The sequence below is a fragment of the Natator depressus genome, chromosome 5 (genome assembly GCF_965152275.1).
Source record: "Natator depressus isolate rNatDep1 chromosome 5, rNatDep2.hap1, whole genome shotgun sequence".
In the NCBI taxonomy this organism is placed as follows: domain Eukaryota; kingdom Metazoa; phylum Chordata; order Testudines; family Cheloniidae; genus Natator; species Natator depressus.
Window position 1 is genome coordinate 54,974,984 of NC_134238.1, and position 23,903 is coordinate 54,998,886.

The 23,903-nt window shown below is 40.0% G+C and overlaps 1 protein-coding gene across 2 annotated transcripts in view; it reads left to right on the plus strand.

Moving 5' to 3' along the window:
- The window catches only part of RASA1 (RAS p21 protein activator 1), a 125,968-nt gene that overhangs the window by 51,157 nt on the left and 50,908 nt on the right, over positions 1–23,903 (plus strand). For both annotated transcript variants that reach the window (XM_074952822.1, XM_074952824.1), the window contains exons 7-12: positions 1,645–1,697; positions 2,667–2,817; positions 14,711–14,789; positions 15,720–15,840; positions 18,259–18,415; positions 20,284–20,371. In XM_074952822.1, coding sequence (XP_074808923.1) covers positions 1,645–1,697; positions 2,667–2,817; positions 14,711–14,789; positions 15,720–15,840; positions 18,259–18,415; positions 20,284–20,371 — 649 coding nt within the window. The remainder of the gene's footprint in view (positions 1–1,644; positions 1,698–2,666; positions 2,818–14,710; positions 14,790–15,719; positions 15,841–18,258; positions 18,416–20,283; positions 20,372–23,903) is intronic.

Genomic DNA, 23,903 nt, shown 5'->3' on the forward strand with positions numbered 1-23,903 from the left:
TGCTACTTATTCACTTGATTGGCTTTAGGATCTTTTGTCACCATTGTTGCTGTCTCCTGCCTCCAATATCACCAGATTCATAGTCTCTGAAAGGCTGATGATCAAAAGCACTTCCAGGTATGTTGGGTGGGGAGAGAGAATTGCTGCTGTGGGATTGCAGCCCATGGAACTCTACTGGCAGTTCTTCCACTCAGTTTGGTGTAACACAGCCTCATTAACTGCATCATCTTCATTTATTGAGATTATCCCCTGCACCATTCCTGGAAGTTGCTTCAAGCCTCACCACTTGCAGACCACATGTCTAATGATCTTGCTGCTCAGAGGGTCCTCTGGACAGTCCTTCAAGTGTTCAAGCATCAGGAGACTCTCCTTTAAAATATCAGAGGGGTAGCCGTGTTAGTCTGGATCTATAAAAGCGGCAAAGAGTCCTATGGCACTTTATAGACTAACAGACGTATTGGAGCATAAGTTTTCGTGGGTGAATACCCACTTCGTCAGATGCATTTGACGAAATGGGTATTCACCCACAAAAGCTTATGCTCCAATACGTCTGTTAGTCTGTAAAGAGCCATAGGACTCTTTGTCCTTTAAAGGTGACCTGGAAAGAAAAATAAAAATTGAGCTTATTGTCCTTTGATGGAAAGGTCTGTTGAGGTGTTTAAAAAAGAAAATTACTTGCTTATTTGTACATTAGAAATGTAGGTCTTTGTCCAGGCAAGAAGACAAATCCTGTTTCCCTCCTATATGGGTACTGGAAATGCCATGTGTATGGAAAGGATAGGAAAGGTGGGAGTATACTACATTGCCTGAAAGTTATCATGGAAGAGTGGTCATTGTAGTAGGGGTGACCATCAAGAAGATGGGCAGATGGTATGTGGCAGATCATTGGGAGATCAGCTGCTGAGTGTGTGAAGTTAGAGATGGAGTTAGAAGTTAGAATTTTTCCAAAAATTCTGCTATGACATCACCAGTATTCAGCAATGAATAAATGGATTTTACATTTGTTACATAAGGGCACCCTGCAGAGCTACATGTATAAGTTATCTGAGGCTGGACTGAAGCCTCTGGATTTGTCATGGTATGGCTCCACCACACACAGAGCTGAACAGGCTACTTTAGCTACGAGATTGGTGTAGTGACTGTGGCGCTGCTCTGCTGCCTTTCTTCCCTTCTGCAACTTGGGTTGAGAATTCCTTTCCCCAGCTCCTGTGGAAATTCACAGCACAACTCCAGCTACTTTGTCTGGGTATTTTACCCCTCATTGAAGAGTAATGACAGGGCATTTACATTCGTAATTCGTTTAAATTGCCATAGATCAGTTTCAAATAATTACCAGAAAAATTATCTAGTATATTCACTTTGTACATGACAGCTTATATATCTAAAACTTTTGTTTGTACTTTGACCGCTACTTCAAATACTTTAATTTTATTCACAATTAATTTTAGATGTTTAAATATTCTGTCAGAGAACTGGATCTTTGTGTAACATGATTTTATGAGTTATGTTCAGTTGATTTACTCCACCTACTAGGTCTTTAATTAAAGATTAATTCATAGAAGCCAGAGCCTTGAAGGCCAACAGAACCAAAAAGAGACTGCTGATAATCTTGTTTTTTTATTTGTTCTCTTCATCTTTGTTAAGATGGTTCCATGGGAAGATCTCCAAACAAGAGGCTTACAATTTGCTGATGACAGGTATTTGTCTTTCATTGCTAGGGTTAAGGCATAAGGGAATGAGCACACAGAATAATGCTATATATAAATTAGATTGTAAAATCTTTGGAGCAGGGTTCTGTCTTTGTGTCTGAATAGGACCTAGCACAGTGAGCTCCAGATCCTGACTTTCATTACCATAAAGCAAATAATACGTTATAAGAGCTAAATATTATAATTAATAATATTATAATTAAAAAAATTAGTATTAAAGACTATCAAAGACAGCGGATCATATAACTTTCATTTTTAATAGCTAATCACTGTACTTACTGAGTAATAAATACTTTAAATATTTGCTATCAATAAAAGCTGTAATTTAGTTATCTGAATAAGAGTATATGGAAGGTACTATTTAGTGTCATAAATAGTGTAAATTTTGTTTTTTCTGTTGGAGGGAAATGTTCCTTCAGGACTTAAAACATCAGGCTTTCTAACCTAGGTAAAGCAGAAAGTTAAAAATGGTGAAATAAACTCCAAAGTAGTATTTACCATCTGCATATTTTATTAGATCAAAACTATTTTTAATTGTTGGAACCTATATCACGATGTTGTCAGAATGGTTTTTCTCTTCTCAGTGGAGTGTCTTCATCACTGACAATTTTTAAATCAAGATTGGCTGTTTTTCTAAAAGATACGATCTAGGAATTATTTTGGGGAAGTTCTATGGCCTGTGTTAAACAGGAGGGCAAACTAGTGATGATCACAGCGGTCCCTTCTGGCCTTGAAATCTATGAATCTATATGTGAAGTTGGCTACAGGCTACTTTGAGGGCTTAAAGGGGGGAAAATAAATTAGCAAGTGTCTGGATTTCAAGCTAAATATACACATTTATTCCAAATTCCAATTCATATTTGTATCCAGTAAAATTTGGAAAATGTCCTTTGGTTGTACTGTGAAGGAAAACTAATAGTGATTGGCACTTTATTAATAATCCTAATATTGTTCCAGTTGGTCAGGTGTGCAGTTTTCTTGTGAGGCCCTCTGATAATACGCCTGGTGATTATTCACTTTATTTTCGGACCAGTGAAAATATTCAACGTTTCAAAATATGCCCTACTCCAAACAATCAGTTTATGATGGGAGGAAGATACTATAACAGGTAAGCTACAAACAGTTATACTTTTTTTTAAACATATATAGAAAAACGAAGTGTAAATTGTCAATATTTATCATTTACTGGTGTATAGATAAATGTGATTTAAAAAAAAATGCTTACGTTAATATTAAGAATTTATCTAACCTGGTTAGTGGCTACATAAAAAGACTGAAAAGTTTTAAACATTTTCTTAATCCTAAACAAAGCATAATTAGTTGGTGTTTATTTTTAAAGTATCTGACATTTTCTTCCATAAACTGGTTTCTCTTGATTAGAAATTGTGGATCATATATGACTTCAAAATTATCATGACAAAATGGAGAATTGATCTGAAATCAACAAGGTGGAATTTAATAAAGACAAATGCTAAATACTACACTTAAGAAGGGAAAGTCAAATCGACAAATACAAAATGGGGAATAACTGGCTAGGCAGTAGTTCTTCAGAAAATAATCTGGGGGTTATAGTGGATCACAAATTGAATATGAGACAACAATGTGATACAGTTGCAAAAAAAAGGCTAATATTCTGGGATGTATTAACAGGTGTGTTTTATGTAAGACACAGGTGGTAATTTTTTCATTTTTCTTGGCACTGGGGAGGCCTCAGCTGCGTATTGTTCCAGTTTTGGGTGCCACATTTTAAGAAAGCTGTAGATAAACTGGAGAGAGCCCAGGGGGGAGCTACAAGGTTTTATAAAACCTGACCTATGTGGAAAAAAACAAAAAAACAAAACTGGGCATGTTTAGTCTTTAGAAAATACAACTGCGTGGGAGACATGATAAGTCTTCAGATATGTTAAGGGCTGTTGTATCGAGGATGGTGATCAGTTGGTGTGTATGTCCACTGAAGATAGGGCAAGAAGAAGTTGGTTTTATCTGCATCAAAGGAGATTTAGGTTAGATGTTAGGAAAAACAGTTTAACTATAAGGGTAGTTAAGTATGGGAATAGGCTTCCAAGGGAAATTGTGGAATCCTGGTCATTGGAGGTTTTTAGGAACAGACTGGACAAACGCCTTTCAGGGATGGTTTAGGTATGGTCCTGCCTCAGTGCTGGGGGGCTGGACTAGATGACCTCTCAAGGTCCCTCCCACCCCTACATTTCTATGATTCTATGACTTATAATAAGTTAAGAGGATGCTGTGTTGACATATAAGATGGAACAAAGGAAAATGAAACTAACATATTACTTCTGAAATAATTAACAATGGTATATAAAGGCAATGTGTGAATGGTTAAAGTGTGTGGGGGGGGATATTTACATGAGAGAGAATATAGCCTCATGATTAAAATTTTTAAAAATCACTGGATTTCTTATACTGGACACATGATTGATGTCTGGGTCAGAAAGTACTAATCACTCTCCCTGGAGTGAAGAAACTCAGGATGGATCTGTTTTGTCACTGGCATGAACAGGAAAGTGATAGTAATCTGTACTAAAAGAATGGAAATGACAAAATTAGATGCATTCATCCTTCACAGTGGGAAGCTGCTGATATATATCTATTCTCAATACATCTTATTTCCAAGGTCCTATTAAACTCAAGAATGTAGTGTTTTTTGAGTTTCAGCACCCCTTTAGCAGCAACAAGTTTAGCTCCCTCTTCCAGTGGAGATGGTCACTGCTTATCTCATTAATTTGGGAATTTCAGACCTGATCACCCAGAACCAGGGCATGCTTCTCCATCCCAACCTAGCATTTCTCTCGCTTCCAGCTTGGCTTCTGAGTGGGTAGAGATCCAGTAGCTGGTGTGTCTGAGAAAGTATCAAGTTCTCCTAGCTGAGAAGTTCAATGGACGATCATATGACTTCAAGTGGAAGATGGTGTGAGGCTAAACAATTGGATCCTTTTGCAAATCCCACAAACAAGATGCTTGAGTACCTTCTACATTAATCAGTCTGGCTTCCAGACATCCTCATTGAAAATTCAGCTAGCTGCAATTTCAGCCTTTTGTGAAGGTAAAGTCTCTTTTGCCCATTCTGTAGTTTTCTGGTTTATTAGGGGTATGACACTTGAATCTTCCAACTAAAATCTCTGCCAAGGGAGGAGCAGAAGTAATTAATTAACTAATTGAAAACGTAATTACTCACACTGGGTTTATGCAATTTCAGATAACTTACATAGTTGTTTTTTTGGCAATACTTTATCACTAAATCAGAAAGCTCTGAACTCCCACTACTGGATCCACCTTATGCTCCATTATGTGAATGTAGATGCTTTCAGATTAATTAAAAGACAACAAATGGGGCATTGAGCCTGGCATAGTTGGTGGAACAGTGGGTGCATGATGTAATATGAGATGATCAATGCATGAATGAATGTTTTAGCTCTTAGGACAGAGAGGAAGGGTTGCATTTTAAATATTTTGTATAGGAAGAAATTGAAAGATTTGTGCAAATCCTGGATACATCGCTCCTGGATCTGAGAACCCTTTCATAATCACTACTTTCACTTAAATGCAAATATTTTTAAGAGGTCTAATTTTTTAGAACTTATTTACTGTTGTGATATGTTAAAGGTCATCTGGGGCTCTTCTTTTCATTGAAGTATTTGATTTGTTACCAGTACTTCAATATATCTTTCAAAAATAGCCCTCAGTTCTACAACTGTAAGGCAGTTTGATCTTTGACATTTTATATTTGTTGGTTTGCAATGTCAAGTGTATGCAAAAAAAATCCATTTTAAAGGTGATCTGTATTATGCCTTAATGCATTGCAAAGTCAGGGTCATGGTGAGTTAATGACTAAACTTGGTCATTTAAAAAAAAATTAGTTGTAATTTAGCCAGGAAAACCAAAATGAGATTTTCATTTTTTGACATCAAGAGGTGGGACTGGAAGCACCAGAACTTGCCTAAACAACAGTCTGGTGTGTTTCAAACTCCAGCAGCAACCCAAAGGTGATCTGGGTGGTGGATGGAAAAAGAATATCTATGTGTGTCTCAGGAATGTAGTACTCTGAGGCAGGGGAAAAAACAGTCTCTCTCTATATATATCTTCACCCTTTCCCCTCTCCAAAAATAAAGTCAAATATGTGTGTGTTGCATATTGCAGAAGCAGCCGGGCTGAGAGAGGGTAAGGAGCTGTCTGTCTGCTGGACACTCTCTTCTGTTACGCTGCAGAACCTGTAGCATCTGCCAGGGTTACCTCAGTTGGGGTTTCCTCTGGTCTTTCAGCAAATGTTCAATCTGCTGCTATACGAAAACCTCAGTTTTATCTTCCTCAGCCCAATTTTTCACCCACTGGAGGAGAGATCAAATTCGCCTTCCTTTTAGGATCTTGAGGGAATGGCTTGATTTCTTTTCTAGTGATAGCTCCAAGTGCCACCAGGAGGAGAGCACATGCAGCCCCAACAACTTCTGCAGTCTTTGTAGGTGAGATAAGACGACATAGCAGCAGAGACGCTTCGCTATCTTCTGATGAGTGTCCATCTTTCACTTAGGAGTGGATGGAGTGGGAAACTATGCTTCCCCCCCCTTTGCTCAGGATAGCCGCTGACTAGTGAGGAGGGGGGACACCGTTGCTTTTTTTCCTCCACTCCTTATCTCTCTTTGGTTGTTGATATTCAGGTGCTGCTTCCAGAGGTGCTACATGCTTCTGGCTCTACTCTGTGCTCAGAATGTAACATATGAAGCTACTTGAGCTGTAAAAGGAAAGAAAAAGGGAAACTTAGTGATGAGAACCAAAACTGCCTAAATTCATTTTAATAAAAATTGAATTGATAGTGAGGTTGGTGAGAGTACAGCAAACTTTACTTGAATATTTCAGTCATCTTTTTGAGCAGTAGAACTTACAGAAAAGTAGTGGAGCACATCAAGAATGTTCTCCTTTCATTTATACATAAATTTTCACTTCAGGCCCACTAAAATAGCCTGCCATGCTTCTTTCAGCTCTCGACTCTCAGGTATCTGAATATGTTCTGGGGTTACAAAGTTACTCCTGCTGCATAATAACAAAGGAGCAGAATCTGCCTGTGGAGCTAAGGAAAATGCATATGTCTTTCTTTGTAATCTTACTTTGTATCCCACAAGTATAAAATATTGACTGTTGCAGAAGTACTTTTCTTGCTTCCATAGATTAATTGTTCCAGTCATGTCAGTGCATCATAAAATATCTTGCAGAATAGAAATTCTGGGATTACTGGAGAGGGAATGTGTTCAGCATTCAAAATTTCTTTGTAATATCCCCCAATTACTTTTCAAATTTCTGTTGCTCAAAAAAGACAGCATAATTTTTCTTCATGTTTGTTCTTTTTAAAAAAAAAAAATGTGGGAAGAGGGAAGGACTTCTTACGCACCTTCACCCTCCCAAATAACCCTCTGTCAACAAGCTTTTGGCATTCCCTTTCTGTGTCACTCAGTATTTTATGTATCTTGGTAATAATTTTTAAATATTTTTGTAATGAATAAAAACCTTCTTTACCTCTACATGCAGCTGTGACTCCAGAATCCTTTATATGCTCTCTTATAAACCTTCTCAAATTCATCAGTTTCTTATAGTACAGTGTTCAAATTTTTGTATAGTACTCCTCATCTGGTAAGGTTTTACCAGTCACTTACTGATTTAATTTTATTATCTCTCCTGATTTGTACTTTTTCTGGTACATTTAAGTTTCAGCAGTATGTTTGCTTTACTGACTGCTGTTGGAGAGATGTTAGTGTTCATTCTGTCTCCCAGACCTGATCAATGTCTTGCAGTGTGTGATGGTTCATAATCTGTTTCCTAGTCACATTTAGTTTACGTTTTTACTCATTAAGTAACTTAGACCACCTGTAAACTCAGATTCCTGTGTCCCGATCTCTTCAGACATGTACATTCATAAATTGGCAGTGTCTTGGTTGCTCATTCCATTGTATTTGTCTGCTTTAATGATATGGTAAATATATGTTGGTCTGAGTGAGTCGTGTTTGTGTTACCTGTAAAAGAATCTCTACATTTATGTAGATAGATAAAATAGTGTCTTTGTATGATGGTCTCTTAACGACAGTGTTGAGTAGCATTAGGAAATAAAACAAGTTCTTCTTTGAGTAGATGCAGACATGTATTCCACTTAGATGTGTACACACCTGGTACACTGGAGCTCCAGAGCCTTTTGCCTGGCATTATCTGTAGAGGGGTGGCACTTGTGGCTGTGCCCTCTCCCCTATTCATATGAGGTGGTGCCACCCTGATTTCTCTCTCCCACCCCTCACCCCTCCCCAGTTCCTGCTCACTGCCCTGGTTGGAGTCAGAGCTCTATGTGGTTGTAGTTTCACAACCTTGCATTTAGTTTTAGCCTAGTTTATTGTATATAGTTAGTTGATAGTGTTCCTCAGTGATACCCTCACTGGGGTTTAAACATTGTACTTCCAGTGGAGGGGCGAATCCCCAACAGCGACCACCACATGTGGTGCTTGCTTTGTCTTGGTGAGGCCCACCTTAAAAAGTGCTTGACCTGTAGATCATTCAAGAAGCAGACTCAGGTGGCATGGAAACTTCGCCTCAAGTAGCAGCTGTTTGAACAGTCCATGCGGTCTGACCTGATACTGAGGCCCTCCTTGGGCTGAAGATCATCCTCGGGCTTGGAGAGCACTACTGCCTCTTGTTCTGGGGCAGGCACTTGTCCAAAAAGGCAAAGGAGCCATTCTTTATTGTGGGCACTGAGGAAGAGATCTCATAAAACCAATCAGGACCTCTCTAGGTTGCAAGGTGACTCCTCTGCCTCCTCCAGGAAAAGCGTGGACTGGCTCAGGACTGGTTTCGGTGTTTAGGATGGCATGGATCTGACCCTTCTCCAGTACCGAGTGGGAAGGACAGAAACCCCATACCATTGACTCCAGTTCCTGCTTCCAGGCATCCATTGATTCCGGTACTGATGAGGGCAATGCCAGTACTGACTGTATCTGCTGTGTCAGTGTACCAGGCTGCAGCAGACCTGCTCTGCCTTTGTGTCCCGTCCTCGCTGCTGGTCCAGGACTTTGCAAGGCTTGCGCCTTTGGCAGCCCCTCCTGGAGAAACTCTGCTTGGATTTCTGGGGATGTGGCTACGTAGCGTAAAAGGTCTTGGTACCCCTTAAAGTCCCCCAGAATAGAAGGAGAGGACGAACCAGGCAGCACGTCATCGTCTGTTGATGAGGACAAGGGTCTTAGCTGATCCAAAACTGGAGCTCGCTCCAGTGGAGATGTAGCCAAAGGGAGAACTCTGGCTGCCACACAAACTGGTGGATATTCTACAGCCCCCCATCCCTAAGAGAGTGGCCCTCCCAGTCAATGATGTGCTCCTCAAGCCAGCGAGAGCCCTGTTGAGTACACCAGCCTCAGTACCACCAGTGGCTAAGCACATGGAAAAGTACTTCTTTGTTCCCAAAGCAGAGATTTGAAGGGTTCTATTCCTATTCAGCCCTGAATTCCCAGGGATAATGGCAGAATAGGTTCAAGTCTACCCCCGAGGACAGAGACTCTCCTCTGGTCAGGAAGATCTATACCTCATTGTCCCTACAGATGAGGATCGCGAGTCAACAAGCTTTGCTGTCCAAGTACGATTTCCTCAATTGGTCAGCCATGTCTAAATATGAGAACCAGTTGCCCAAATGTTTCCATTCTCAACCTCAACAAATTAATCAAGTACATAAGATTCCACGTGGTCACTCTATTGGCTTTCCTATTGGACTAGTTGAGGTTGCAGGGCCTGTGGTTGGACCAGGAAGCCTCACTCCATATCAGTGTGCTGGAACTTTGAGGCATCCACAATGCATGTCATGCCTTCCAGGACTGTATCAGACACTCAGTGGTTCACATACTCACTGACAATACCACTGCAATATGCTATGTGTACCAACAAGAGGGAGGGCATTCCAGGTTACTCTGCCTAGAGGCGATCAACCTGTGGCAATTCTGCATCGAAAAAGACATCACTCTGGTACAGTCCACTTTCTGAAGGCACAAAATCGTCTTGCATACCATCTCAGCAGGGTTTTCATCCTGAGCTACCCTTTCATCCCTGAAGGCAAGCGTCCTCCAGGTTGTCTTTGCAACACGGGGTATCCCCGCTATTGACCTGTTTGCAATGAGGGAAAACAGAAAGTGTCACCTATTCTTCTCTCAAGGGGCCTCAGCTTGGGCTCCCTCTCCAACACCTTCCACTGCAGCTGGCAGTTTACCCTTCTGTACACCTTCCCTCCTATTCTGGTCATTCCTCAGGTCATCCTCAAGCTCAAGGTGGATCCTCAAGCCAAGCTCATTCTCATTGCTCCAGCATGGCCGAGGCAGTGCTGATTCTCAGATCTCCTTGCTCTGTTGGTTCAACCTCCTATACCACTTTCTCTCCACCCTGACCTGCTCATTCAGAATCATGGCCACACCCGCCATCCTGTGATCAGCACCTTATGGCATGGCTGCTGCATGAAGAGGAAGAGTTGTGCTTGGAGACTGTCCAACAAGTCCTACTCAACAGTAAGAAGTCCTCCACTAGGACAGCCTACTTAGCAAAATGGAATAGGTTCTCAGTGTGGTTCTTGGCCAACAGGGGCTTCCATCCAGGAGATCTTGGAATACCTGTTACATCTTCAGAAATCAGGCCTTGCGCTCAGTTCTCTGAGTGCATTTGGCAGCAGTATCAGCATTTCATCTCCCTATTCAAAGGAAATCAGTTTTTCCAATGTTATGGTGATGAGATTTCTGAAAGGGCTTCTCCATTTACATCCGCCAGTCTGAGAACCAGTTCCCCTGTGGAACCTAAACATGGTTTTGACTGCTCTAATGGCTCTCCGTTCAAGACCTTTGCAGCCTGTCCGCTGCCCCTCCTGTCTCAGAAAATCGCATTCCTGATAACTATCACATCTACAAGAAAGGTGTATGAGTTGCAGGCCCTGATGGCTGAGCTGCCTTACACTCAGTCCTCCAAGGACAAGGTAATGCTGCAACCACACCCAAAGTTTTTATCCAAGGTGGTCTCTCAGTTTCATCTGAATCAGACGTTTTACCTGTGTTTTTCCCAAAGCCGCACTCTTCCCCGGAAGAACAGTGCCTCCATGTTCTGGATGTCTGGCGATGTCTAGCCTTTTATCTAGACAGGACTAAATCATTTCATGCTTCACCTAGCCTGTTCATGTCATATGTAGACTGCATGAAGGGGCAAGCAATCTCTGCACAGACCATCTCTAGATGGATAACATCCTGTATTAACAAAAGCAACGAGGAGTCCCTGTGGCACCTTAGAGACTAACCAATTTATTTGGGCATAAGCTTTCGTGGGCTAGAACCCACTTCATCAGATGCATGGAGTGGAAAATACGGGAGCAGGGATGAAAAGATGGGAGTTGCCTTATCAAGTGTGAGGTCAGTCTAACGAGACAATTCAATTAACAGTAGGATACCAAGGGAGGAGAAAAAACTTTTGTAGTGGTAATGAGAGTGGCCCATTTCAAACAGTTGACAAGCAGGTGTGAGTAACAGTAGGGGGAAATTAGCATGGGAGAAATTAGGCTTAGGTTTTCTAGTGACCCAACCACTCCCAGTCTTTATTCAGGCCTATTTTGATGGTGTCCAGTTTGCAAATTAATTCCAATTCTGCAGTTTCACATGGGAGTCTGTTTTTGAAGGTTTTTTTGTTGAAGAATTGCCACTTTTAGGTCTGTTATTGAGTGACCATGGAGATTGAAGTATTCTCCTACTGGTTTTTGAATGTTATAATTCCTGATGTCAGATTTGTGTCCATTTATTCTTGTGTAGAGACTGTCTGGTTTGGCCAATGTACATGGCAGAGGGGCATTGCTGGCACATGATGGCATATATCACATTGGTAGATGTGCAGGTGAATGAGCCCCTGATGGTGTGGCTGATGTGGTTAGGTCCTATGATGGTGTCCCTTGAATAGATATGTGGACAGAATTGGCACCGGGGTTTGTTGCAGGGTTTGGTTTCTGGGTTGGTGTTTTTGTTGTGTGGTGTGTAGTTGCTGGTGAGTGTTTGCTTTAGACAGCACATGAAATAGCTTCAGCTATACCTCCTCAGTGGATACAGGCTCACTGAGAGAGTGCAAGCAATGTCGATAGCGTTCCTCAGTGACATTTCCATACTAGACATTTGCAGGGCGACAACGTGGTTGTCCATACATACGTTTATGGACCACTCTGCTATTCCGCATCTTCCAGAGCAAATGCAGGCCTTGGAAGGGCAGACCTGCAATCCCTATTTCAGTAGACTCCGAGCCCCGCCCCTCCTGGATGGGGTACTGCTTGTGAGTTACCTAAGTGGAATACAGGTCTGCATCTACTTGAAGAAGAAGAAACACTTACTTACTTGCTGTAATTGTGGTTCTTTGAGATGTGATGCAGACATGTATTCCACGACCCACCCTCTGTCCCCTCTGCATCAGAATCTCCTCATGGGCTTTCAATGAGAAGGAACTGAGGTGGGTTGGGGCACCACTGACTCATATAGCAAGTGGAGGGGACACAGCCATGAGGCGTGAGTTGTTGTCCCTCTACAGGTACTGCTTGGCAAAAGTTTCCAGCTCTGGTGTGCTGGGCCCACACACACCTACGTGGAATACATGTCTGCATCACATCTTGAAGAACCACAGTTACAATAAGTGTCAGTTTCTTTTCACATAACACTCCAGCTTGCAAAATTCTAATTAGAATTTATCAGCCTTAGCACAAAATCTACTTGACAACTCTTACAACAATAAGAAAAAATATTAGTGGCCTGTCATTTACTGAATCTGGGTGAGTGGGTGAGTAGAATTTTGCAGGACTGCTTTATTCATTGTTGCTTTCTTGACAAGGAATGCTGATTACTGCAGCTCAACACAGAGTAGTGCATAATGATCTTATAATAGTTGGTGAGACGATGGTAAAATGTCATTTCTGGAGTGCAGAAAATATTTGCGCTATATTTCATCTTAATAAAAAGTGAACAGTATGACATTTTTAATAAGTCAGGTGTGACACAGGGACCTCTAGGTGCAAACTGGCAGAGGGCTACAGGGGTTAGTAATAGTTAAAAAGTTAGTAATAGTACCAGAAAGGTCCCATGAGATGAGCTTTAGAATAAAAACGTAATCCACACTAAGCAATTTTGTGGGAAATACCCTTAAGCATCAAGTACACACAATGCGTTCCATTAACTCTTGAAATATAAAACACACAATACCAAATGAAGGCACTTAATGACTCTGAAATGAGCAATGCACAAACTAGCTTATGAAACCTTACGCATATTCTGTTTAGATTCTTCTACCTAGTCCATTCATCTGAGAGCCTTATGCACAATTTACATTGGCAAGTGTAACTCTGGCCAAAGATTCCATCACACATGCCCTGATGAATGTATTTTCATATACTTCCAACTAACAATATGTATTAAAAATATGTTTGCTAATGTATTTCCAATTTAATTATTTAACTGTTTTTATTTTCAGGTTGATATTCTGTATAATAGGGTGTGCTAAGAATCCCTACATATTGTTCATGTCATTGCACTCTAACTTAAATCAAGGATATTTCAATAAGAACTATGCATAAATAAGTAAAAGAAAGTCAAAGAAATATGTTGAATTTTAGTTTTCATCTATCACCACCTCCCCATCCTAGATTCTTCAAAATACAATTTCAACCTGATTCCCTCTGGTAATTAGAATGCAAGCTTTCCTATAGAGGAGTTCTGCTGATGAGTATTTAATTTAACATGATTTCTCAGTGACATCTAAGTATGAGCTGTATAATCTGTGTTACGGACCTTTTCTATTTCCCATTCCCACCCCTAGAAAGAAATTGCTTTGCACAGTGAAGTGTCTCCCCTTCCCCTTCCCTAGTGATGATGAGACTTAGGGCTTGGCTACACTTTCAAGTTACAGCGCAGTAAAGGAGCCCCGGGCGCACTAGCTCACTACCTGTCCAGACTGGCAAGGCACGTAGAGAGCTCTGACTGCGCGGCTACAGCGCTGCTGGTACTCCACCTCGGCGAGTGGAATAACATTTGCTGTGCCCCCGCTGGAGCATCGCGGCGCCAGTGTGGACGAGGTGTTGCATTACTGCGCTCTGATCAGCCTCCAGAAACGTCCCATAACCCCTTAAGTCAAGTGGCCACTCTTGTCATTGCTTTTGAATCACTGTAGGAATGCAGATATGCCATTTGAAAGCTCCATTTCTGACAGCCAGCATGCTTATCTGCTCCAAGACAAAGCAACCATTACTGTGGAATGCTGTGTGTGTGAGAGAGAGGCGGGGTGAGGGGGGGTCTGCTGTGGCTTCTGAACTTACAAGACAGCATGGTGACATGCTCTCAGCTCCCCAAAAACTTACTCTCTCTTCCCCCACATACACACAACGCATTCCACCCCACCCCACTCCCATTTGAAAAGCACGTTGCAGTCACTTGCATGCTGGGATAGCTGCCCATAATGCACCGCACCCAGTGCCGCTGCAAGTGCCGCAGATGTGGCCACACCGCAGATGTGGCTACGCCAGTGCACTTGAAGCTGTCCGTGTGGACAGACTGCAGCGCTTTCCCTACTGCGCTCTACGAAGGCTGTTTTAACTCAAAGCGCTCTACATCTGCAAGTGTAGCCATGCCCTCAGAAAATTATTGTTAATAAAATAACAATTTTCAGCCTGGCTGAATAGCTGGGAATGTATTTGCCCTTACTTGATCTTTGAGTTGTCTATGTCCTCATCATCTAGCCTTTTGAGCAACAGTTTTAAACTCTGTAAGACTAGTTTAGGATTCTAATGTATTTTATTAGCAGAACTCAAAAATGTGATTACTTACTCCTGTATTCTGGCGGATAAAAGTGAGATCACCTTTCTTAGCATGTGATTTTATTAAAGATTTATGTGAGAAATTTAATGTGTGAATTTTATGTTGGAAAAAAGACTTATAAACTTATTCAAAGTTTATAATTTTTTATTTGAACAGTATTGCTGATATCATTGAGCACTACAGAAAAGAACAAATTGTTGAAGGATATTACCTTAAAGACCCTGTCCCAATGCAGGTGAGATATTTAGTGCCACACAATATTTCTAAAGAGTGTGGGATTTTTAGCGTGAAGACAGTACTTGGCCTAACTGATATCAACTAATTTATAATTTAGTTAGACACTATTACAAATGGCAGAGACAACAATAATATCAGAGTAAAGATAAAAACTAATATTTTCTCTTAGGTTATGTACTGTCCAATATATTTAACATGCTTTTTGGCTTAGCTGTTCTGGCTTTTTTCTCCACTATCCTAGTCTCACATCTGCTTTCATTTACCCCTGCATTTAAGTTTCCTTATTTTCTGTGAATGAGCGTTAATGAGAGTGAGGGTCAAAATAGCTGTATTTTGAAGCAGATGTATTGTGGAGAAGAACTGTGCAATCTTCCTCACCCAGACCTGTTGAGGCTTTTTAATTTTGACTTGTGCACCCTGTTTTTTCACCGCTAGGCTTCTTTAGATTTCTTCCTGAAGTACCGAGAAACAATGTCCTTAATATAATATGTACAGTAATGAAAAAGTTTTAAAAGGTTATCTAATGTAAACTTTGAGAAAACACTCTCTGTATAGGAAATAACTAAACTGTGTATCATTCTTTCTATTTCTCTATACATACATAATGAGACAGACACACTCCATGTGTGTTCCTTAGCAAGTAGGAGCAGGTCAATTTTTATTTTCCATCTTTCAGAATAATTGTCTGACCACATAAACTATTCCACACTAGCCAAATGTGATGTGCTATAAATGTAGGAAAAGTTACAGAGGGAATGTTAAAAATGACATCCTGAAAACTGATCAGTCCTTTTATTAAAGAGCATAAGATTACAAGAGATATTTGAAAATAAAAAACATCGGTAAGAATATTTCCATTTGCAGCATTATAATCAATCTGATATTTCCGAACTGAAAAATACTGATGGCTGTTATTTTTCTTTACCAGCATCAAGAACAAGTGCTTAATGATACAGTAGATGGAAAAGAAATCTATAATACAATTCGTCGAAAAACAAAGGATGCTTTTTATAAAAATATTGTCAAAAAAGGGTATCTTCTGAAAAAAAGTAAGAACATTTTCCTTCTAAGTATACAGCAGTCTCCTGAAAATTAAATTACATTCTTATATTTTGATAACTTGTTCAAAATTACTTGAAGAAAGCAGACTGTGTGTACAGCATAGGGGACTTTATGCTGGGAAGGCAGGGAATCTAAAAAAAGATTTGGGGATCACAGTGGATAATCAGCTAAACATGAGCTCTGAGTGTGATGCTGTGGCCAAAAGGGCTATTGTGATCTCTGGATGGATAAATAGGAATACAGAGTTTTTTCTCAGTTTCTTGTACATAGTTAGCTAGTTATCTCTCTTCCTGCCTTGTAAATAGTCAATTATTAGTTAGAAAACCTATTTATTGGGTCCTTTTTTTTTTTTTTTTTTGCTGCTGTTGTTTCAAATTTTAGTCCGTTCTGTGCTAGGTGCCAGAGATATCCAGACTTTAAGAGCTGTGTGTCATATGGGGTGTCTGTTCCTGTTGTGGGGTTCGACGTCTGAGCCCAACAGTGTTGCTAAGTGGCGAGAATCCATGGCCTATCCGCCCAGCCTGTGCTGGCCTTTGGGCAGGGAACCCTAGCCCTCCCTGCTTCACCGGGTTCCAGCCCAGTTCCCTATGACTGGCCAGTTGGCTTTGCGGCCTAGAGGGCAGACACCACCAATCTTGCTCCTTGGTCATTTGCTACTATGTTCTCAGCCCCCTCGAAAATCACAAACGGGGTTGGCTTATGAACTCTTGGGGGAGTTCTCACTGACAGTAGTCCAGAGGCTCTTCTCCTTCAATTGCAACTCTCCGTTCCTGTTCTTCATGGGGGCCTGCAGCAGGGTCTGGTCCAGGTGGTGTGGGGATCCTGCAGCCGTTGCAGGAGTTATCAGTGTAGGACTGTTCCCTTGCACTGTCTGCCCTGACTGAGCTGGACCCTTCCGTTTTGAACTTTGCCTCCATTGCAAGCATGCCTAGCAGGTGCGGCTGCGTGGGGCCTTGTGAGCCCAGAGCTGCTTGTTAAGCCTTGGTTCCCCTGTGTACACTCCCATCACACCCCCACATGTGCTGTCTTTTGTGCCTTGGTGAAGGACAAATTAAAGAGGTGAAGTGTCTATTTTCTCAAGAAAATAATGCAGCTTTTCAGAGACCTTTGCTGCAAACAGCACTTCATGGAGCAAGCTACGTAATATAATACCCAGTTTCTGAATGGTTGTAGTGTGTCCAGAGTCCAGTACTTTATTTATCTTTATTATGTATTTTCAATCAAAGCACGCATTAAACTGAATTAGTTTGCAAACTGTTCAGATCTAATCGTATCTTGAAACATGGACCTCTTTTGTCCATTGACATGTATGGGACTTTATGCAGGCAACCCTTATGGCTTTGCTGAGTCCCATTGAAGTCTCTGAAACTGCACAGGGGTCAATTTGAACATATCTGATTATATGATTGAGACCAAAAGTGGAGATTTAGATTTACTATTGTGCAAATTTGAGCTCTTTTAGATACAGTGTGTATCTGTAACTGTAAAATATGTGTTATCTGGCACTTTACCAATCGGAAAGCTCTAAAACTGACATTTCTGATATCTCCCAATACAAATCTTCAATAGAATTTCCAGGTGTCCGGTTTTCGACTGGAACACCGGGCCAAAAAGGGACCCTGGTGGCTCCGGTCAGCACCATTGATCGGGCAATTTAAAAATCTGGTTGGTGCGGGGCCGGCAGGCTCCCTACCTGTCTCTGCGTGGCTCCCCGGAAGTGGCGACACAGCCCTGCTGCTCCTAGGCAGAGGAATGGCCACAGGGGCTCCGTGCCCTGCCCCTACCCTGCCTTGAGCGCTGGCTCTGCAGCACCAATTGGCTGGGAACCTTGGCCAATGGGAGCTGTGGGGGCAGTGCCTGCAGGCGGAGGCAGCGCGCAGAGCCGCCTGGCTGCACCCCTGCCTAGGAGCACCAGACACATGTCACCGCTTGCGGGAAGCTGCCAGAGGTGAGCACCTCCTGGATCCAGCACCCTGAAACTCCTCCAACGTCCAAACCCTCTGCCCTGAGCACCCCCCCGCAACCCAAACTCCCTCCCAGAGCCTGTGCCCCTCACCCCCTCCCGCACCCCAATGCTGAGCCCCTTCCCACACCCAAATTCCCTCCCTCCATTGGTAAGTATAACTCTTAGTTAACTGGATTTTTGACTAACCGGCACTCCTCATTCCCCCAACATGCCAAATAACAGAGCTTTTCCTGTACTAAGATACACTAACTTCATTTCCAAGAAAAGTTTGTACTAAATGTTTAAACTGCTTATTGTTCTGTTTTGAAATCTGGCAAAGCAACTTTGTCCTCTTCAGTTTTTAACTGTAGTGTTCATTAAGACTTAGGAAAAATTCTGCAAAAGATTACAATATGTTAACAGGACTTCTAACTGCTTTTTTGTTTGTTTTTTTCTCCAGGCAAAGGAAAGCGATGGAAGAATTTGTACTTTATTTTAGAGGGGAATGATGCCCAGCTTATTTATTTTGAAAGTGAAAAGCGAGCCACAAAGCCCAAAGGTTTAATAGATCTCAGTGTGTGTTCCGTCTATGGAGTTCATGACAGTCTGTTTGGCAGGTAAGATAGTAGCTTTTAGTTCCCATGTCTGCAGTTGTACACTGTTTGAATATTACAGTTTTATAGGTATATAACTTCATTTATTTCCATATATTTCTCTTTCAACAGGGCAATAAATTAAACATGTTGGAAATTTTAGAACTCTTAAAGTATCAGAAGTTTCTAGTGTGAAGTAATAGACAGGATAACCACTCAGGCTTTTAGATTAATATATTAACTCAACATTGAGTACACTGTATGTTCCACCCATCAAAAATGGAGCACACTGCATTCATTAAAATGGTAATAGAATAACGTCTGTCATATTATAAAATTTTGGATAGAGACCAAACGTTGTTGAAATTGCAACGAAATGAGCCCTCTTTTGTTCAGACATCAGCTGAAAATTAAGATAGTTAAAAACTAGTCCATTGATTTTTAATTTTCAAGTAGAAAAGCTCTTTTGATGTTAAACCAATATTGAAGCAGAATGAAAGCTAATTCATAAGCAAAAATTGATATAAACCATTTTTGGGAAAGATGATAACCACTAGGAAAAGACTAAGAATAACAATCAGCTTTGCTTTTGTTTTAACATACCAGGTACATGATGCAGAGAACACATGCAGTACTGAGTCAGATACCTAGTAAAGGCCTAGCGAATTATTTGTGTTCAGAGGCTGCTACTCACAGGAGGTCGTGGTGATCATAGTGGTGGTCAGTAGTAAAAAAGTTAACAATTGTGGGTGGGATTTTTAAATTGAATTTGTAAATAGCAAGAAATGATTCTTAGCATCTTTTTTGTTAATCAGTTATTAAAAATGTGTTCAAAAACCATTTTGAGTTATAACTTGTTGCTTACACCAAATAAGAATAAATACATAACCATAACATAACCTATTAAAATAAGGGATTTTTTGCAACCTGGAGCCCTGGCACTTCAGCCACAAATGGAGTAGTAGCTACGTGACCACACATGAGATGGGGTAGAGGGCAAAGTAGGGTCAGGTTACCATTTTGCCTAAATTATTAAACGCATTCTTTAAATAGACTTTTAATAGCAAGTTATTTGCTATCAGAGAAAAACTGGACCATTGTGACAAAGAAGATAGTGTAAATATACAAGAATAAAGAAGTTTGTTCGGGTGTATTTAAAGCTGTCAAAAAAGTTGTATGATACTATAATTGAGAATGTGTGTGTAGTCATATACGTAAATTGTATTGAATTGATGTGCATGTACTGTAGCACCAGAGTAAAGGCTGTACATGCAACCTAGCTTTTTCTTGCTTAACATAACTTCGTAAGATTTTTGAAAGAGAAAAGAAATTCCATAATATGGAACTACTTGACTAGATACCAACATTGCACCATATCTCATGCAACATTGAAATGTCCATGGGTACAGTTCCACATCTTCTTTTACCTTACAAGATGACATCTCCACATTTTGTGCTATATAGCAAAGTCATCCCTACCTGCATGTGCAGTGCAGTCTTTGTCCTAAAGGTTCCTTAAATGTTTTAAAACATATTAGTTGTACTGCATGCAGGTGAAGTACGATTTTTTTTAAAGGCTTATAACTCAGTGAAATCAAAACATGTTTTCACTTGAATGCTCAAAAGGTATTTTTCTTCTATTTCTGTGAAAATTCAGCTTCCTGTTCCCACACACTGCAATGCTACAGCTGTCCAAAAAAATGGAAATTTTTTGAAGAAAAAATGATTGTGTTTTTAATGCTGTTTGTATTCAAACAACTGAACTGTGTTGGCTCAGATTTTCCAAAAAATATTTGTATTTTGCCAGAGATCAGCAAGCAAAGCAGTAAGTCAGTAGTGTGAAGATGTTACTCTTTGTTACTAAAACTCTTGTTTGATTTTTTTTTTTAAAGGCCAAACTGTTTTCAGATAGTAGTTCAGCACTTTAGTGAAGAGCATTACATCTTTTACTTCGCAGGAGAAACTCCAGAACAAGCACAGGTAAGAGGCTTTGGCATATAAAAGAATGCAAATTTTTAAATAAGCTATGCGTGTTATGAATTAAGGTTTGTGGTAGGAAACAAGTATGCTACATGTAGACAGTGACCAGTATATAAAGCTTTTTGAAGCCCTGTCCATTGTAGTAACTTTTCAAACCCATGGGTCAATAGTTTCCTTACAGACTTAGGCCTGGATTCTACATTGAGAATTTTGTGGGCACAGGGTATGGTTCTTATTGCAGGATCAGAATCTTCACCCCATCTCTGCCTTGGGGTTAGCAACTTCATACTCACGTCCTTTCCCTTGAGTTCAGAAAAGCAGCTCCGCTTGGTGGGAAAGGACTTGAGTGCTGGCCCTCTTCTCCCCACCCCAGCCCTTCTTGTGTGGGGGTGTGTGTGTGTGTGGGGGGGGGTTCCTTCTAGTTCTCATGAAATACTGCTATCCCTGTAATGCCAGGTGTGTGTTTTCTCTGATTCCCCAGTGCTGCAGGTTGTCTCAGAGATAACAGAAAGAGGTAGTAGCAGTAGGACAGAGCCATTGTCTCCTCTCTTGGCCTTTCAGGGATAATGCCTGGGAGCCAGGAATTAATGCACCAAAGGGAGAGGAAAGAGGTGACAAGAGAGGCTTAGGGAAGGTAAAGGGGGACTCTTATCTCAGTCTCCAAAATATGTCACGCCTCACCCCCTTGTCACCCTTCAAAAAGTGAAATCAACTCCGCAACAGAATTAATTACTGCTGCCAGCAGCGATGTACTTTAACAGAAAAACTGTATTACTTTCTTTAATTTAGTGTGATTCAAAACCTTATTGTGTGTACTCTTCCTTATAGCGCTGTGACAGTTAACTTTGTTTTTATTTATTGTTATTCTTGCACCATTTTAAAATATTTTTCCATATTCATATCCTACAAGAATGCTAACAAGTCTAAAAAGGCAAAAAAACCCTAACCCTAAATTTTGACGAAGTATGGAATGACCTTAAAATCTATTTTATATAGACTTTCATTAAATGTGCTTCAAAATAAGCTGCCTTGTGCATAAGCTTCTCTACTGTAGGGTAGTATCATATGATACTCATGCTGGACTGGCTGACCAACTGTTCTTATGGTTGCCAAAATAAAATCCATTGTGGAGGGCATATTTTAGGTTAGACAGCCCTTTGAGCCAATGCAATTATTTGATAACTCCTGATGCAACAGATGTATTATCAGAGCCATGAAATTATACTTCTGTCAATAAAACTATCGAGAGCATTCATGTTGTGCAGTTAAGCCCTCAAGTCAGGAAATATCAAAATTAAGTTTACACATAGAAACATTACTCTGCCCTTTTATGTGTGTATATACTGTGTGAAGACCAAATTCTTCTGCTACAGAGGTACAATCCCATTGATTTCCATGAATTTGCACTAGAGTAACAAGCAGAATTTGGCACATAGCCTTTAATTGTAATGCCACATACTGTTTCTGAAAGATAATTTTGTCAAAGATAATTTGTCTCAAAGGTAATATTGTCAAACAGCATTTTCTACAACCTACGATGAACATTACATCATGTTGTTGTATTATCTACTACAGTGTGTATTCCAGAAATTAAAGGGACCATGAAATAAACTGTATATACAAGATGCACACACAGGGTAAGGGCTTCTGTGGAGCCTGCCTCAATTCCAGTATACATATAACGTAGTCTACTTTTACTATAAACCTAGGTAAATTATTCTAGAAGTTATGTTTCAGAGTAGCAGCCGTGTTAGTCTGTATTCACAAAAAGAAAAGGAGTACTTGTGGCACCTTAGAGACTAACAAATTTATTTGAGCATAAGCTGTCATGAGCTACAAGGTGCTCAAAAGTATTCCTTTTCTTTCTAGAAGTTATATTACTTGTACTGCACATATGCAAAGTACTGTTCTCAAAGACCTGGCTTGACCAGATCAAATCCAATCTTCCTCATAAACCTCAGATGTATTTCTGTTAAATGAGTATAGCTATCTTGGCAAATTTCAACTTTCTATCCCTGTCTCCTTCAGTGCTGTTCACCAAAAGACAAGGTTGCAAGAGATGCTTCTTTTTCTAATGGAAAAAGTTCAATTTTATGTTGTATTTTAGACAAGTTTTTATTAACTTTACATATTTTGTCACCACATGTATAGTATATCTAAGAACATTCATTCAGTGGATTAGATACTTTCTTTGAAACATCACAAAATTCCCTCTCTCTAATGTCACTTGAAAATGGGTTAGAATTCTATAGTTGCACACAATCAAATTGAAACTTAATATATTTGACTTACCAAGAACACCTGACACTTTCAATAAACTGTAAACTTTCTCAAAATGTTAAGTACCTAATAGTATTAAATATCAATAGTATGGCTTGCGGTAAATAAAACTCGAGTGATAATAATTTTCAAGAGTTCAAATTAAAATCTGCATATGTGAACCTCTATATATTTCACTCTTTTTACTGTGTTTCAGCTGAAGTTTCACTATATACTTCCTGGAAAGATTTTTATTCCCTTTTCTTACATGCACAGTACTACATCATGCTACGTGTGCATATCTAACCTTGTAGAAAAAATGAGAAATAGTATCATAATGTAATTAAATACACTACTGTAAGGCATACATGCAAGAGATCAGAGTTGCTCTTTTATCTTAAATTTATCATTTCCTAACTTTTGTGTGTGTGTATATGTATATAAATAAAATATAGCTGGAAGGTTGGATACTACTTTAACATTGCATTAATATAGCTAGTTATTGCATTTAACTACCAAAGGTGTTTAAAGAAGTGAAGAGAAAAAGAATCCCAGTCCTGACAGGCACTGTTGGGTTAAGCTGTCTGGTATCCATCAATCTGATTAGTAAACGTCATATTTAGAACCCTCTAGACTGAACATACACCCTTCAGCCAAGGAGCAACTGATGCATTGCTATTTTGCAGGCTAAAGACCTGATCGAATGCCTGTTGAACTCACTGGACTTCCTACTGTTGACTTCAGTGTGCATTTAATGAGGTCTTAAGTACACATTTCCATACTTGCTGTGTGTGTATTAAAACTTGCAATCTCTACATACATTTACAATTTGGAAATAAGTGTATATACACATTGCGTGTATGTAATGTAAGTGTGAATGTACTTATTTGTCGTAAAAAAATATTGACAATGAGATGTTTATTTTTAACTGTTTTGTGTGGCAACTGACATGTCAGTTATTGTAGTGGGTAATGTTGTATTATTATATGTTAATGTGATACTATATTGGAAATGGCATTTTATAATCTCTTAGTAGTTTGTTACTTGACCTATCTGTAGTTTTTACAAACTTTAGGGGGCAGAGTTAAAGTTTGTGAGTGAAATGTGAGTGAGTGAGGAAGGACAATATGGCATTAGGGAGCAGATGCAATCCCTTAGTTCATTTTCAGACTTTTTTTTAAAATGCAATTTTTTTTAAATAAGGCATTTGGGCGGGGGGGTTAGTTGAACTTCATAAATACATTTGTAACTTCAACTCTTTTAACTAAAATTT